This window comes from Microchirus variegatus, assembly GCF_963457635.1.
Source record: "Microchirus variegatus genome assembly, chromosome: 3".
Taxonomy (NCBI): domain Eukaryota; kingdom Metazoa; phylum Chordata; class Actinopteri; order Pleuronectiformes; family Soleidae; genus Microchirus; species Microchirus variegatus.
The window spans coordinates 7,385,101-7,400,549 of record NC_139804.1 but is presented as its reverse complement, the minus strand read 5'-3'; the positions used below and the strand labels follow the sequence as shown (position 1 = coordinate 7,400,549).

General features: G+C 44.1%; 1 protein-coding gene across 1 annotated transcript in view; it reads right to left on the bottom strand.

Annotated features, from left to right (window-relative positions):
* robo2 (roundabout, axon guidance receptor, homolog 2) overlaps positions 1-15,449 on the bottom strand; it is a gene marked incomplete at both ends in the record, with an annotated part of 229,723 nt that overhangs the window by 33,743 nt on the left and 180,531 nt on the right. The window contains 5 exons of the mRNA XM_083886422.1: positions 2,670-2,712; positions 7,904-7,930; positions 8,946-9,134; positions 10,604-10,775; positions 10,875-10,999. Of these exons, the coding sequence (XP_083742548.1) occupies positions 2,670-2,712; positions 7,904-7,930; positions 8,946-9,134; positions 10,604-10,775; positions 10,875-10,999 (556 nt within the window). The remainder of the gene's footprint in view (positions 1-2,669; positions 2,713-7,903; positions 7,931-8,945; positions 9,135-10,603; positions 10,776-10,874; positions 11,000-15,449) is intronic.

Below are 15,449 nucleotides of genomic sequence, written 5' to 3'. Positions count from 1 at the left end.
ACACCCCCCCCTCACCCTCACCCTCTCCTGACACTGAGCTCCCCCCATAAATAAGGCAGGTGAAAGATATTAATTCCAAAGCAACTTCATAAATCTGCAGTTTATGGTTCCGCAGACAAGTGAATGAAACCCCGCGAATAAAAGTCTAGACATTAGCGAACGCTAAGAGCGATGAACAAAAAAAAAAAAACCCAGATTACTGCTAGATTAACTCTCGGGGAACATGTTGTCATTAAGCAGCCTGCACTCCCTGCATGTAAAGGCATCTCCATAGCAACAGTGTTAGTGAAACCTGTTCTCTGTGCCTTACACGAGCAAATCTGCTATTGCTAAAATATTGATCAGTGTCGAGATAGGAAGTTATTACTGCCTCCTAATTACCATCTCCCCATTGGCAGTATGGGGGGGGGGGGGGGGGGGAATAAGGAATGAGCTCATATCGGCGTTTATCAATTTCAATTGAGAGGCCAGAATCAAATGGTGCAGACCTACCAATCTGCAGCCTATTCATCTTCCATGAATCATTTATTCTGTGATCGATTAAGTGTAATTGTTCAGTCAGGGCAATTTGGCAGCAGCCAATGAGGATCCGGGGACAGACGCCGCGGCTTCATTTGCTGTGGTCTAATTAATGCAATAAACATCTCATGTAACAAATGAACACATTCTCCTCTGATACTCGCTCTCGGGGGCAGATGGAGAAGTTGAAAACATCTGTGGATTCTGACAGCCCTAAGAGTTACTAACGGATCGTTGTTGTGAAAACGACTGACTAATGACACGGCAAAAAAACGCAAACGCAGACATTTTACAATCCCATTCGGGGCAGAATAAGAATCGGAAACCACTTGTGTAGAAAATTTAGAGGGGAAAAAACACTCTGCAGCGACGGAAAGTACGCGAGAAAAGGGCCTGACGGAGTGGTGCGCGGCTAATTCACGAAGAAAAAATGGTTAATTGTGACATCAAATCATATGTAAAGAGTAATAAAGACTCAGTACTCAGTTAGAGATATGAGTCCAACAAAGGGTCAGAAATTAGCAGGGGCCCCCGGGACAAAATGACCTCGAAATATCAGAATTTGACCTTGAAAATTGAATGACAGGGGAGTTTAATACTTCCTGTTAAACAGATCCCATAGAACGGAAGTACCCATTAACGCTGTTTTTGTTGTGTCCGGGCATATCCGGTTACGTACATTGAACAGCAGAAGAAGAATAACGTCCGTTGTGGAGGTGTTTCACTAGCGACAGTGTCTTTGACTCCGGGTCAAAGTCGTAAAAGGCCATTTTTAAACAATATTTTGATGAGTAGCAGTACATCCACCGTTCTAGAAGGGGGAGCTGCTCTTCTGAGAGCCGGTGTGCTAATTACATCACTTCCAGGTATTGGCCAATCACAACACAGTCTGTCTTCTGGGGGTGAGATTTCAGTCTGAAACAGCGCGACTGACGAGAGCTTCAGTGAGGAGAGATTTCCATAGGCTCATTTACAGCAACTCTGAGGTTTTTGACCATAAAAACAAGTTAACGTATGTAAGTAGCTTTAACTTTTGCCTAAAAAAATGGCCCGGTTCAATCAGGGCGAGATGAAACAATCTGTCAAAGGTTCGTATACCGACAGCATGGGACACCATTATAATAAACACTTCTGTGTTATATTCTTTGAATTTCCTTCCATGTGGTATTAAAATGTCTTATATTTGATTTGGAGAAGCCTGACGGTCGCTGGGTTGAAGAAACAAGGTTTTCATTTCCAAAATTTTATATAAAATGAGCCTGAAAATGACCCGAAATACCCCTGAAAAAACACTTTTGCAATTTCTCTGTGTAAATAAGCTCACATGATCACGGCAGTGAAGCATTTATGGAATAACTTGAGTTTTGGATCACATCAGGATTTCATCTACTTAATTACTACTGATATTAAATATTATATCCTCACGCCTATTTCAGCATAGACTGTATTCCTTGAACCCAGTGGAGGTCACAGAGGGTCAGATTTAGTTGACAGTGAGTGTTTTGAGGCCAGGAGGTTTTTCCTTATCCAGGTGTGAGCAGCATCAGCTTCAGCAGCAGACAGATTCTCCGGGGAGACTCTTGAATACCCACAAAGACTCAGTAACTGGTGTCATTGAGATGTCGCCCCCTGTTTCCCTCTGAAGCTCCTCTCTCTTCCACTAAGGCGCACTCAGATGTAGCTTGGCTGCATATATGCGGGGTACATGTGTGTGTGTGTGTGTGTGTGTGTGGGGTCCACCTCCACGCACCTCTCCCCTGGGTAATTATTTTTACATTATTACATGTGCTCAGATCCCAGCCGCCCACGCGAGGTGACAGGCAAATTTATCACCGCGCGGGGGCCTCCGGTTTTGCCTGTAAGCCCCGGCAGCGGGAAGATAAATGACAAAATAAAAACACTCTCTGCTTAAATTGTTTCTGTTAATTCTGTTTGGGGGGGGGGGGGGGGCGGCGGCGGAGATTTATGAGTTCATCTGTCGATGCGTGAATGGAGACGTGGTGAGACGTTTGCACACGGGTTTGCATGGCAGGTATCGGTTATCTATCAATATATCAGCGGCGCTTTGCATGTCTGAGGGTAGAATATGAAACATGTACAAGATAGTGATGATGATGAGAGCCAAGTTGTTTGGTGTGTTTTTCGCTCACCTTCCGTTGCTCATCAGACCGCCGTCGACTCTCTGGAATGTCACTGAAGTCAGAAAAAAGACACAAAAAGATGGATATTCAGTGTGACAACGAGTATTCATATTCATATTCATGTACAAGTGGAATGATATATTTACAGTTTTGTCCTGTTAATCTTAAACTGATAGAAATGGCTGCCAGCAGCAGGGACAGACACAATTCATCCACTTCACACAAAAAACATATTATTACCCTTGCTGAAGTCTAAGGAATCTTGAAAATAAGAGTAAATTTGCCGCTTTTTGTCGCTGTTAAACAGCTGCAAACTGAAGTTTTTACACCGCACCACACTCCATAGAGAAAAACAGCAATTTTACATCACAGCATACAGAAAGTTATTAATCGAGCGCTGCATCCATCAGAGAGTTAAATTGTATTATTATTATGATATCAGCATTTAAAATCCTTTATTCGGATTCACTTATGTGATAGAAACTTTCAAATACGAGGCAACATCGCAGCAGCAGCAGCTCCTTTCTTCACCCGCGAGCCCAGGTTGGTTTTCTCTATGGGGTTTGCTTAAAGAGAGTGTGCAGTTTACAAACTTTATTTTCCAGCTGGAAAAGGCCGTCGAACGGGAGGGAGAGGGTTGAGATAAAGGGGGCAAACATGTTGGAGAGTTATCGCAGCTTTAAGCAGGTGCAGCTTTTTATTAGGCGAGTCTTTGGTTAAGTGGCTAAATCTGTTCTCTCTTCTCTCTCTCGCTGTTGGCAGCCATGTTTGAGTGTTTGGTCACAGCAAAGTCAGCCATGCACTTCCTGACTCATTGCACTCATTGCAATATCACATGATGTGCTTATTTTGTATTTTCTATATTAATAGATGCTGTAACACTGCAAAAAAAACCTTTTCTGTGTGTATCTTCTTTTAAAAAATCCCTCTAATACATCCCCAAACAGCTGGATATCTAATGATTCCACCAAGGTGTGCAAATGTCTCCCCGCGTCCAACGTCTTTCATGAAAATTAAAAAAAAAAAAAATCAAGATGATAACCATTGCATATTGCTTCGAATTAAGCGAGGCAGACGTCATGTGCGGCTCAAGGACGAGACGCCCGACGAGAGCGAGAGCTCATTTTCATCTCTCTTGTTTTTGCCCGTTGAGTTATTATCAGATTTGTGATTAAATCGCGGCCAAAAAGTGATTAGAAAAGACGGCGGGGCTCATTAATCACACCGAGTTTCCCTATCCGCGAGCTCAGAGGCCGAGTTAGTGATCCTCCAGCTCGGGCCACAAACCGGCGCATGTGGCCCGTCGTTCCATTAACGGCGATCTGTAGATAACAAGGTCCGCTCTTTTTTGTCAGCGGAGGGTTGAAACTATGCGGGGTTCAAAGCGAGAGAGGCTTCCGCTGCGAATCGTCTATTTCATCTCCGGGACTTCTGAGCGCGTTAAGAACTTCAAGGGAAAACGACCGGAAGAAGCAGTTTGGAAATCACCTCATACCAAAGAGAGAAAGAAAGAAAGAAAGAAAGAAAGAAAGAAAGTTGACTCTAAGGAGAGGGAAGGAGAGCTGGTAGTAATTTGGCCAGTGTGTTCCACAGATGGAGATTAAAGAGAGGCGAAACATTCCTCCTCTCGCTTCCGTTTCATTCAGGTTGATTCCACCAACAAGCCCCGACACGGGCGACAGCAGAGGGGGCTTTTCTGTCGTCATTTCAGCGAGAGGAAAGTCCCGCAGCAGAATCACAGCGAGAGGCTGCTGCTGCTGCTTTAATGCATCGTCAACACGACCAAGCCGACTTAATCCCATTCCTCCCGCCCTCTCGTAAACATCATTTTTAGGACAAGAGAGCTAGGGAGGAAGTTTTTGAAATTTGTCTGGCGTTGATGTCAAAACAGTTTAGAGTTTATTTACAGGCTGAAGAAAAGCAAGTGGAATTAAAACATTTGCCACTGACAACAGTTCTGCTCAGACAAAAACAAACAAATGTGACAGACTTTCTTATTTAGTCACAGCTACAGCCGTTTGTCTTTATTCCACCGTCACCACCACCACCAGTGGAAGAACAGTTGCATTTTAGAGAATTCTGCGTGGTTTGAGAGAGGAGTGACAGGAGAGGGAATTGCAGCGGCCTCTGAAGTCCATATCTGTGCTCAGGCACATTTCTGGGCTGCTGTGTGGCCCCGACTTTTATGTTCGTCAGAGTGACACGGCGCCGCCGTCTCTCTCTCGCTTCTGTATTCCAGATAAGCACTTTCTCCCAATATGAATACAGATTAATCCCCTTTAATAAGCATTAAGGGAGGGCTGGACATAATCAGCGTATAAAAATTCCATCAAACCTCTTTCCTGCTGGCTGTTTGCCACCACCAGAGTAATGATTTACCTCCATTTTAGTGACAGGAGGAAGAAACCAGAGTCTCTCCATACATCAGCTAATTATCAATATGAAGCTGAGCTGCAAGGATTTGGCTCATGCTCTAAAAAAACACCTCACTAACTCGAAAATATCTGCTGTATTTGACATTTTTTAACTTCCTTGTGCCATAAGAATCCATGTTTTTTTGAAGAATTAACCAAAACGATGCACCGAAGGCACTTTGGTGGATCCATTTGAGAGCTGGACACTTGTTTTTCTGAAATAAATCTACACCTGCTTATATTTATGACATCTTAGGAACATGTTTATCCCTTTCATCACGATTCGACAGCTATAAAAGGCCGAAAACGGACATTTGTACAGTTCTCACACTCCCTGCACCAAAGTCCATTGAGAAAATGGTAGTTTTTTAGCGTGCTGCGGAGACAGGAGCTGCTGGTCTGCTGCTGCTGTGTTTGGTAAGTTGATGCAACTTAGGTCAATCTGAAATGCTGAAATAAACACTGAAATGGAAAGTTAACATGTTTGAAGACACTGACAGAGACAGCAGGGGATAAAATCACTGATTTTCTCTATGGATGTTGGTGGACAGAGTTACAAACCTTGCTCGATTTTATTGGGCGGGCCTTTTTTTTGTTTTTGAGTGGATTATTTTCCCAGTAACGTGATCTCCTCTGTGGCCGCTCTGAGGTGTGCGTCCAATCTTAAACTGGACAAGTTTCACTACCTTATTAATGTGCTCCATAATCTGCTGTTACAGCAGCCGTGGAGAGAAAAAAAAAGGCTAAAGTTAATTGGGTTTTTGGCTGAAGGTTCCACCGGGGATCACACAGGTCCGTGTGTGCACTTTAAAACGTTACAGGGAGAAAATGAACACTGCGTTGACCCCTGACCTTTTGCGCCACAGTTATTAGTTACACAGAGACGATACAGAGCCGAGCAGAGGCTTCATTTTGGCTTAATCTTGAATCTCTTCCAAGTTTTTAACAATATAAGGACTAGTGCTGGGCACGTTAATGTGTTAACATTAACTTATGACGTGTTGTTGTGTCGTATGTTTCCATGACGACTGAATCTAATCCAAGTTTTTACCAATTTTTTTTTTACCCTAACCCAGGTTAACGTACGTTAACGCACATTAACGAATGGCGCGATTCCATGACGACTGAATCTAAGTTTTTATCTATTTTATTTAAACCCTTACCCAGGTTAGCACGTGAACGTTAACGCTCGTTAACGCACGTTAATGCATTTCCATGACGACTGACCGGAAAAAGACGTGTGTGACATCATGATTACGTGCCGCTGCACCGGAGTCGAGGCACTGTTTACCAGTTAGCTTATCCGTTAGCTGCGTTAGCTTCTTTAGCGCCGTTAGCAAGCCTACAGTCAAGCTCTAGCAGCTAGGGTTGCCACCTTTCAGAAATTAAAATAAGGGACACCCCACCGCGGCTCCTCTGGGCCATGACCACCACGGAGCCGACTAATGTAGGACATCTAGGCGCGTGTGTTGTAAGGGTGTCGGGGGTTTTTCTATTAAAATTTCACTATGGAGTGAAATTTTTTGGGCATTTTTTTCTGCGCACCGCACCTGCACTGTGGTTTCTCTCTCTCTCTCTGCTGTGTTGTGCGTCGCTGCTGCGCTCTGAGCTTTTCCTCCAAGAGATATTTCCGTATCAGCACAGCCTGGATTATTTCTCTACACACAGTTTTGTCTTTACATCATATAATAATCTTTATGACGAGGATCGAGTACAGTCGCGATGACGTGCAGGGGATCCGAGTAGATCTTAGTGTTAACAACTCTTAACAGCGCACTTTTCATTGTTTTCACTCCGTGGTCTCAATCTTTTTGTAGAAGAGCTTTAGATTTGTTGTAATTAAGGGAATAACTGATTAATCAGATGAGCTGATGTCTTTAGTTAACTGTGAGCAGCACCGATGTGTGGTGTCTGTCGCTAGGCAACCGTGACAGCAGCACGCGCACAGAGGACCGGAGCCGGGGTGGCCGAGATCCTGCATAGATCACGCCACCGCCAAGTTTGCTGGCCTTATTATTCCCTGTGTTTTATTTTCATCTTTATCTTTAGTGTTGATGTGTGTGTGTGACAGACATGTGGATTGGATATTTAAGGAAATACGGAACAAACCGTGTCCCGTATTGAACCAACATTTAATTGCCAAATAAAGGACGATTCCGTATTTTACGGGACAGGTGGCAACCCTACTAGCAGCGCTACAAATAACCAGCGTACGTGTGTACTGCGTATATGTGCCTCTGTTTTTAAAGTTTAGCGTTACTTTAGAGACTAATTTTAACAATCGGGGAGTCACGTTAACATGACGTCACGCACGTCTTTTTCCGGTCAGTCGTCACGGAAACGCGGCATACGCTAACGTGCGTTAATGTTGATGCCGTTAAACGCAGCTAACGTGTTAGCGTGCCCAGCACTAATAAGGATATAAGGATTTAAACAGAAACAGAAATGGAGGGAAATAAAAATGACACCATCCAGCTGCTTAAGTGAAACCTAAAGAAACAGATTCATGTTAATTTTGAAATCGTTGTGCGTCTGGAGAGGAAAAACCAACAACAAAAAAGGAATGTGTTATGTTATTTGAGGAGAGAACAGTTTCACTGCCACAAACTAAGATACACAAGACAGGTCTCACACTTACAAACAAAACACAGGATGTAACTAAGGCCGCAGGTCATGGTCATGGCTAATAATGTGGATTTCTTTCATTTGTTTTCATTGTATTAGCCGTGACCATGAGTCTGACGATGCAAGCGTGTGTTCTATGAGCTGGCGGGGGATGATTCAGCGTTGAGGTTTAGAGGCTTAGAAGACGGGACAAATGAACAGTACCTGCAGGGGTGAAGGTGAAGGACTGAACTGCAAAACAAGAAGACAGAGAAGTTGTGCGTTAAAAGCCTGCAGAGATAAAGCAGCGCTTTAGAGGGAGGTTTGTGGAGTGTCAGCCATGAAAACAGCCAGCTCAGAGACTACAAAGATGTGAAAAAAGGTGGCGGAACAAACCACAAGAAAACACACATGTGACAAAAAGAAATGAAAAAAATAAAATAAAATAAATGAAACCGAGCAAAAACTGCGACACCTTTTGCCTCAAAAGAAGTGATTTAAAAACAGGAATAAATGCGTTCTTTTGTTGAGTTTCTGCACTTGTTAATAAGAAAATGTTAAAATATTATGATGCACACACAAAAACACACACACACAAAAAGAGAAAATGTCTAAGTTCATTAGCATTTCTGTTCTCTAATTAAATATTATACCCTTGGCTATGTGTGTGTGTGTGTGTGGACTTGGCGGTTGCTTGTATTGACTGAGGTTCACTCAGTGAGGAGTCGGGGGCGGGGTCAGCGTGTGTGGGAGGAGAGCGAGATGAACTCCAGAGAGTCCGGTTCTGCCCACTCAACTTCACCAGGCTCAGGCTTTTCACCAACAGTGTGGGTGGATTTGTCAAAAAAAAAAAAAAAAAAACGGAAGCCCTCTGGATAAGACTCACACTGACATGTGTCTCCCTGACTGCTGAGCCTTCAACTCTGCCAGCAGCTCCAAACAAGATTTCATCAAAACTCCAATGATTAAGCCTGGAACGTGTTAACGAAGTCGTAAAATCGCAGAAATAACGACTGATTAAATTTTTTCTTAAGGCATAATTGCAGGAATCAAGTGTGACCCTTAAGAATGGCTCGATACCACTTTTCTGACACTGATATCACAACCTTTAGTATCTTCTGATGCCGATATCAGTCAGAAACTGTTGTTTTTACATATTTTAAATGTATATAAGTTTTTTTAAATTAAGGGTTTATCGGATCTTATTTGTCTCCCAGTACACTGAGCATCACATCAGCTCATCCCCAGTGACAATAATCGGCCTTACCTGCATAGTTGCTCAGTCCCTTCCTCTTCTTTCTCCTCCAGTACAGCCAGATGCTGAAGCCCATGAGGATGACCCAGCAGGCGCCGCCAATCCCGGCGATAAAGGCCGGCTGCTTCACCACGTCGGTGATCTGCTCCGTGATGCTGTTGTTCCTGTTTCCGTGTATAATCACGTCCCGAAACTCCTTACCTGAAGTTACGGGGGGGGGGGGGAAACAACACACAGAAACATTATTAACATTAATGCGACGCTACTGGAGGAAAACAACAGGAAATCACCGCTTCCGAGGTGAAAAGTGAACGCAATTGCATGCGTGACGCCGGAAGAAGTGGGGAAAAGAAAAACACCTACAGACACATTGAGGCAGGGTTAGGGCTGGATTAAGCTCCAAGAAAGCAGATGTGATGAATTTCATCGGAGATATTGACGGGACGGAGAGGATGTGCGGTGAAATATAATGTGCAGACTGGAGAAGACAAAGCCTGAAAGCTTAGAACTAACCCCCAGGTGAGCGGGTTGTTTGCTTAGCTCAGCCCCCTCTAATTCACTCTATTGCCAGTAAAACACACTATGTGAAATGAGAAGAGCGGATCCTGGTCCGTATTGATCTCCGATCGCTCGGCTCACCCCCGGCTGCTTGACACTATTTCTTGGCGAGAGACACAAACAAAGCAAATGTTCCCACAAATCAAGTGAAGCAAAAAGATATTACACGATCTCATGTGTGTGTGTGTGTGTGTGTGTCTGCGCGGAGATGCACCGAGAGCTCTCCGTCATATTTATGTCCAAACACGCGGACACACACATTTGCACAAAAACCTCAAGACTTGCAAACACACACAACATATTTATAACTGCGAGCCCGGAGGCTCAGCACTGGGAGATGGATTATGTGAGTGACACTGGGGAAATAAGAACATGCTACAGGCCAAGCCATCAGTTATGGGTCAAATCAGGCACAATCTGCCCCAGCTCCACATAAATCACACGCAGTCAACATCACATTTAAAAAAAAAATATTGGTATTTTAACAATATTATCAATTTGGCAACTTGGTTCAGTCTAATCTACGGATTCCCAAATGAGTCGCTGCTTTCTTTCAGTCCTCCAACATTTGATTTAAAATGCATGTGTTTATGTTTCGTATAAGTTAAATGACATTAAGTGTTCGAGATGTGGCTGTAAATCAAAGTTGCTGCATGATTTGGGTCATGAAAGTTTAAAAATTGGGTCCACATAAAGACTTTATACCTCTTCCAAAAGCATAAATATTGTTTTTTTTAGTTATCTTATTGTCTAAATACGTCACGACATCCTTAATACTTAATAAGTTTTGTCTCACATTTGTTGTTTCCAGTCAAAAATGCCAATATTATGTTTATCCAACTGTAGACACACCCACAAATCCCACAATCCACCCCTGCATGAACCACACTTATCTTGACGCGATGTATAATTCATAACATCTGTCATACATGAAGCTTTTTTTGTCAATTTCTTATTAGACCACATTATTTCATAGTTTAGATGATGATTTATGATTCATTTTCTTTATGGGTTTTGAGTTTAATTCAAAGAGCAATGATTACAAACCCCTGTCACATTTGAACGCCAAGCAATGAACTCTTAAGAAAACATATTTTTAAATCAAATCTTACCAATAACAATGGTCTGAGGTTCACATTTGACTCCGACGCCTGCGCTCGTGCTGGCGGCCACTTCCACGCGGTACACCATCCCCACCTGCAGCCCGCCCACCACCACAGAGCGAATGGCTGCGTCCACCGTCTTATTCACATGGAAACGCGTCTCGTTCCCGAGACACCAGATCTAAAACAGAGAGAGAGGAAACAGAGAAGACAGAGTTGATTCTATTTGGCTCTGTAACAGTGAAATGAGAATTCACGGCGACTCGCCCAGCAGACAAACCTTGTACTCTTGGATGAGGCCATTCTGGTGGTCAGATGGAGGGGGGTCCCAGGAGATGCTAATAGAAGTGCTGTTCTGGTTTCCCACGGTCAGGACTGTTACCTGCTGAGGAGGAGCGCTGGGAGCTGGGAGGAGGAAGCACAGATATAAGAAGGTCGACATTCAGACTGGACAGCAGAGCATTTAACAGTTTGTACTACACGAACGGGAGAATCAGACGCAGGAAATTATATTCTTTTTGGATCGCGCTGGCGCCGTGAAGGCTGTCAAGTTGTCTCATTACAGCGTGATTTGCATGAAGACCAGGGCAACTCTGACATGGCCAAGCCTATCTTTTAAATTCCTCTATGGTTTAAACATTTTCATCCTCCGTTCCGGGGCTGGTGGATGTGATTTCTGACTTGACATCCCAGGTCTAGTCTGACAAGAACTCTCAGTGAAGCTGAAGCCTGATTGATGCTTCGTCCACGCAATAGTAAAGGCCAAGACTCGCACAATAGCTGACTCCGCCTCTCAGGTGACCCTAAAGTGACCCCTAAAGACCCGAACCTGGGAGGGATGAACTGAAGAAGCCTCTTGGATGAGAGGTGGAACATCTTCCAACTCAACTCAAGCAAGTCTAGACGCCCCCCATAGCTAACTATCGAGGAAGATCATGACCTGGATGACAGAAGCTTCACCCGCGATACTTTTATACGCGTTGAGGAACCAAAATGGCCAGAAAAACAAGGTTGATCAACACCTTCTTCTCTGTAGAATGTTCTAGAGAGGTATTTTGTCGTATTTTGTCGACAATGTGAGTGTAGCTACCATTTCATCTTCAACTGTTGGACCAAAACATAATCTAACTGTTGATGAACTTGCTTCTTCTATTTCTTGAGCTTCTGTTGTCCTCTCAAATAGTCATTTCAAACATCTTCCTCCACAATGAGATCATTGTTTGTCAAATCAGTCTAGTATCAAAACATAACCCAACGATAAATATAAGTAAATTCATAAATGTACCAAATTGGGAAGACTTCTAAGTCCCCATCCTTGTGTCAGAGTATAGCAGATATTATTTGATTGGTATCTTATGTGGAAATCGCTCCGTCTTCTATATCACAGCAGAAAACTGTATCCTAACTCAAATCATAATCACAATATAGGTCGGAATTATCGATATTTTACTTAAATCAGTCAGCCCTCGCTGACAGTAACGATCAGGATGATGCACTGTTCAGTGGGGAAAGTGAGCAGCGGAGTATAAATCAGGATTAAAACTCCAAACACTCACCAAGCCACAGTGGCTTGTGGGTCGACGAGATTGTTGGACGGAGTGGCAGGCAAGTCGGAAATATGAAAAAAATAAAGACATTTTTACGGGAAGGAAAGGAAGTCTCAGTGAAAATATTGACTGATTCCATCGATCGGCCAGATGAAACTAAAGCCAGTAGGTGAGGAACAGAGTGAAGCGCCATCCCAAAGAATCCGCTCTATCCACACACCAACAGAGACTCGACTGGAAAAACAAGCCCAGTCCACGCTTTCATAAACCACACGCTGTTGTTATTCTGATGGCAGCAATCTTCTGACCCCACGAGGGGTAACAAAGGGAAAAACAAATAACAGTTGGCCGAACTGGAAATAAGGTTTTAAAAAATAATGTTTTCTCATTTCCGCAGTGGCTGGCAGGGGAGCAGCACCGCAGCAGAATACTGACAGGTCAATTACTCCTCAGCTGCCTCTCCCTCACCTCGCCTCCATCCAAAATGGCACGTGTCACCCTGTAAATCTGTGCTCATCCCTCAGTGCGATTGGCCCACGCTGTCCCCCCAGAGAGCCCCGGAGAGCCCTGGCACGGCGGAAGACGAATGGGTCCAATGATGAACCGAGCACCTTGGCCAGATTAGAAGCAATCTACCAGGGGAGCATCTGATCAACCGTCGCGCTCAGGGCTCTCCAGCGCTGACTGAATTGCGTCCAGGTGACAAATCGGCGTGATTGGGGTTGCCGTCGGCGACAATGTCGTTCAAAGTTAATGCTGTGAATGATTTAGCAGCTTATTAACATGCATATTTGGTGCTAAACAATACACATTTTTCATTAGCGTTCCTTGGCGGCTGCGCTAATAGAGCCATTAGCTGAGTGATGCATGGCAGTCGGGGAATGTGACCCCTCCTGTCTCTCATGTACATATTATCGCTGCGACATACCCAGATCCATACCAGGACAAATAAATAACTATATAGAGCGAGCAGCAGCGGCTGAAGAGTGTGGACTAACTGAAGAGACACCCATCACCACTGATAACCATCAGTGCCCCACGCGAATTGAATATTTATGCAAACTTTACGGGTCTCGCTTCCACCTAAATAAGCATTAACTTGCATAAATGATGGGGGCTCTTTAGTGGATTCTCAAGCAATCAGTCAGCGGGAATCAGATGGCAGCGTCAGTGCACGAGGAACAAAGGTGACATCACAGTATGGAACGGGATAAATGCACAAAAAAATTTTAAATACGGCAAAATCAGAACTTTACTCTAAATTGTACCATGGTCTGCACTGAGGCTTTAAAGGCCTGCAGAATTCGATCTTAGCAATTCGACAATGACTGATTCCCCTTCACATGAGGAAGAGAATTATCTGCATGAATGATGGAAGTCCTAAAGCGATCCTTCAGTGGGAATTTGATGTCAGCCGGGCTTTATTTTTTACGTAGCAAAGGGAAACAGATGAAGGAGTCAACCTCAATGGACTCACTATTTCAGCCGCAAGTCTATTGGAAGCTTACATCCACTGGGGGGGGACTCTCTAATTGTGTTAGCTTTCATGGGGGCAGCCGGAAGTTTTAATCACCCTGTGAACTAGACATCTCTAACCATCTCGCTGCCCTTCTCTGTGCTCCCAAGGTCTCCGCGGAGCCCACAGCTGCGTATTTGTCGCGGATGTATCAGCTATCTCAGCTGACCAGGTCCAGGCTGCTGACAGGAATAGAAAGTGGCCCGAGCTCTCTGAGGGACCGGGATGCAGATAGACCTGAAGCAGGGAGCGTTATCAGCATTGGTAATAGCTGTGACATGGAGGTTCTTGGAGGCCTCAGGGAGAGGAGGTGTACCCGCATGCATGGATTACTCTATATATGTGTGGTTGGGGACCACTGTGGTGTGATGGCTGTTCCACTACAGCAGTGAGTACACTGGCTGGTCACAGGAGATATGCACTCTTTGACGAAACTGGGGGGGAAATAAATGGGTCTGTCACCTGACAGGATGTAAACTGTCTCCTTATACATGCAGGTCTGAATGTGTTGAAGCAACATGGTCTTTGTCCCCCCAGTAAGAGACACTTTTCACCCTGTATTGCTGTTATAGGACGGTGAGTGTTTACTTTAGGCACAGTGTGTTATGCAAGAGCACCAAAAGGTTGCATTTTTTGGCACCCTTATACGGTTGGCTGGGACTTAAAGGGTGGAACTAGACACAAGAGACAAAGGGAAAGAAATGGGGGGAAAAATACTACGTAAATGGGCCCATTTTAAAGGCCTGGTGTATAATATTTGGGAGAGGTTGTTGGCAGAAACTGAAAATGCCAACCACAAGTATGTGTGTTTAATCACTTTTCAAATAAAAAATAGTTTGGCTTATTACAATAACCTTCTTGTACAGTATGTATTTTAGCCAAAGGGGCCTCGCTTTGCACAGGCAACGTGTTTCTCAAACAGCCGGAACGAGGCTCACTGTGCAAACGGGAAAGAATTACTCCACCCGTAATAAACCAACAAAGAAGAAGGAGGAGGAGGAAACGGAGAAAAGAGAGTGTGAGAGTGGAAAGAGTTGTAGGGAAGTCGCTACATAACATGCTAAGCAGGATTAGCTTAATGACAGTAACATCAAGTTAATCTGGGATTAATCTCATGAATCTCCCCTGAAAAGAGTGAAACATGATTGCCTTAAATATATATATTGCATTAAAGTACGTGAAGAAAGGCAGGTAAGATGTGATTAAGTGTATTTCTGTTCTGGCATAGGTCAAAGTAAGGTGTGTGTGTGTGTGTGTCAGAGCCTGTTTGAATCAAGCTTCAGGCGACAGATCCTCAGCGCGGGAGGAAGTGTATGTTGTGTCCAATCACAGCTCAGGCCTGTGGCTACTGGATGATGGATGGCACCAACACCACCAATCATAAACAACACCGAAAAAAAAAAAAAAAAAAAGCACAGCAGAGAAGTCAGACGGGGCCATGTTCACTGAAGAACACACACTCAGTTCTCAGTGGGAGTGTGATATTACAAAAAAAACCGACAACTTTATCAGTTGGCAGGGTCATGTGACACACACAGACAACCACAGCTGGACATTTAAAGGTCCAGTGTGTAAGAATTAGTGACATCTAGTGGTGGGACTGCAGACTGTAACAAACAGTTCTGTCCATATGGGCTTCTGTAGGTTTAGGGTTAGCAAGGCCCTTGTTGGAAGTACAAGTAAAAACTAGCGCTGGGCAGGTTAGCTCGTTAGCCGCGGTTAACACCATTAATGGCGTCAACCTTAACACACGTTAGCGCATGGTGCGTTTCCATGACAACTACGTAACTCC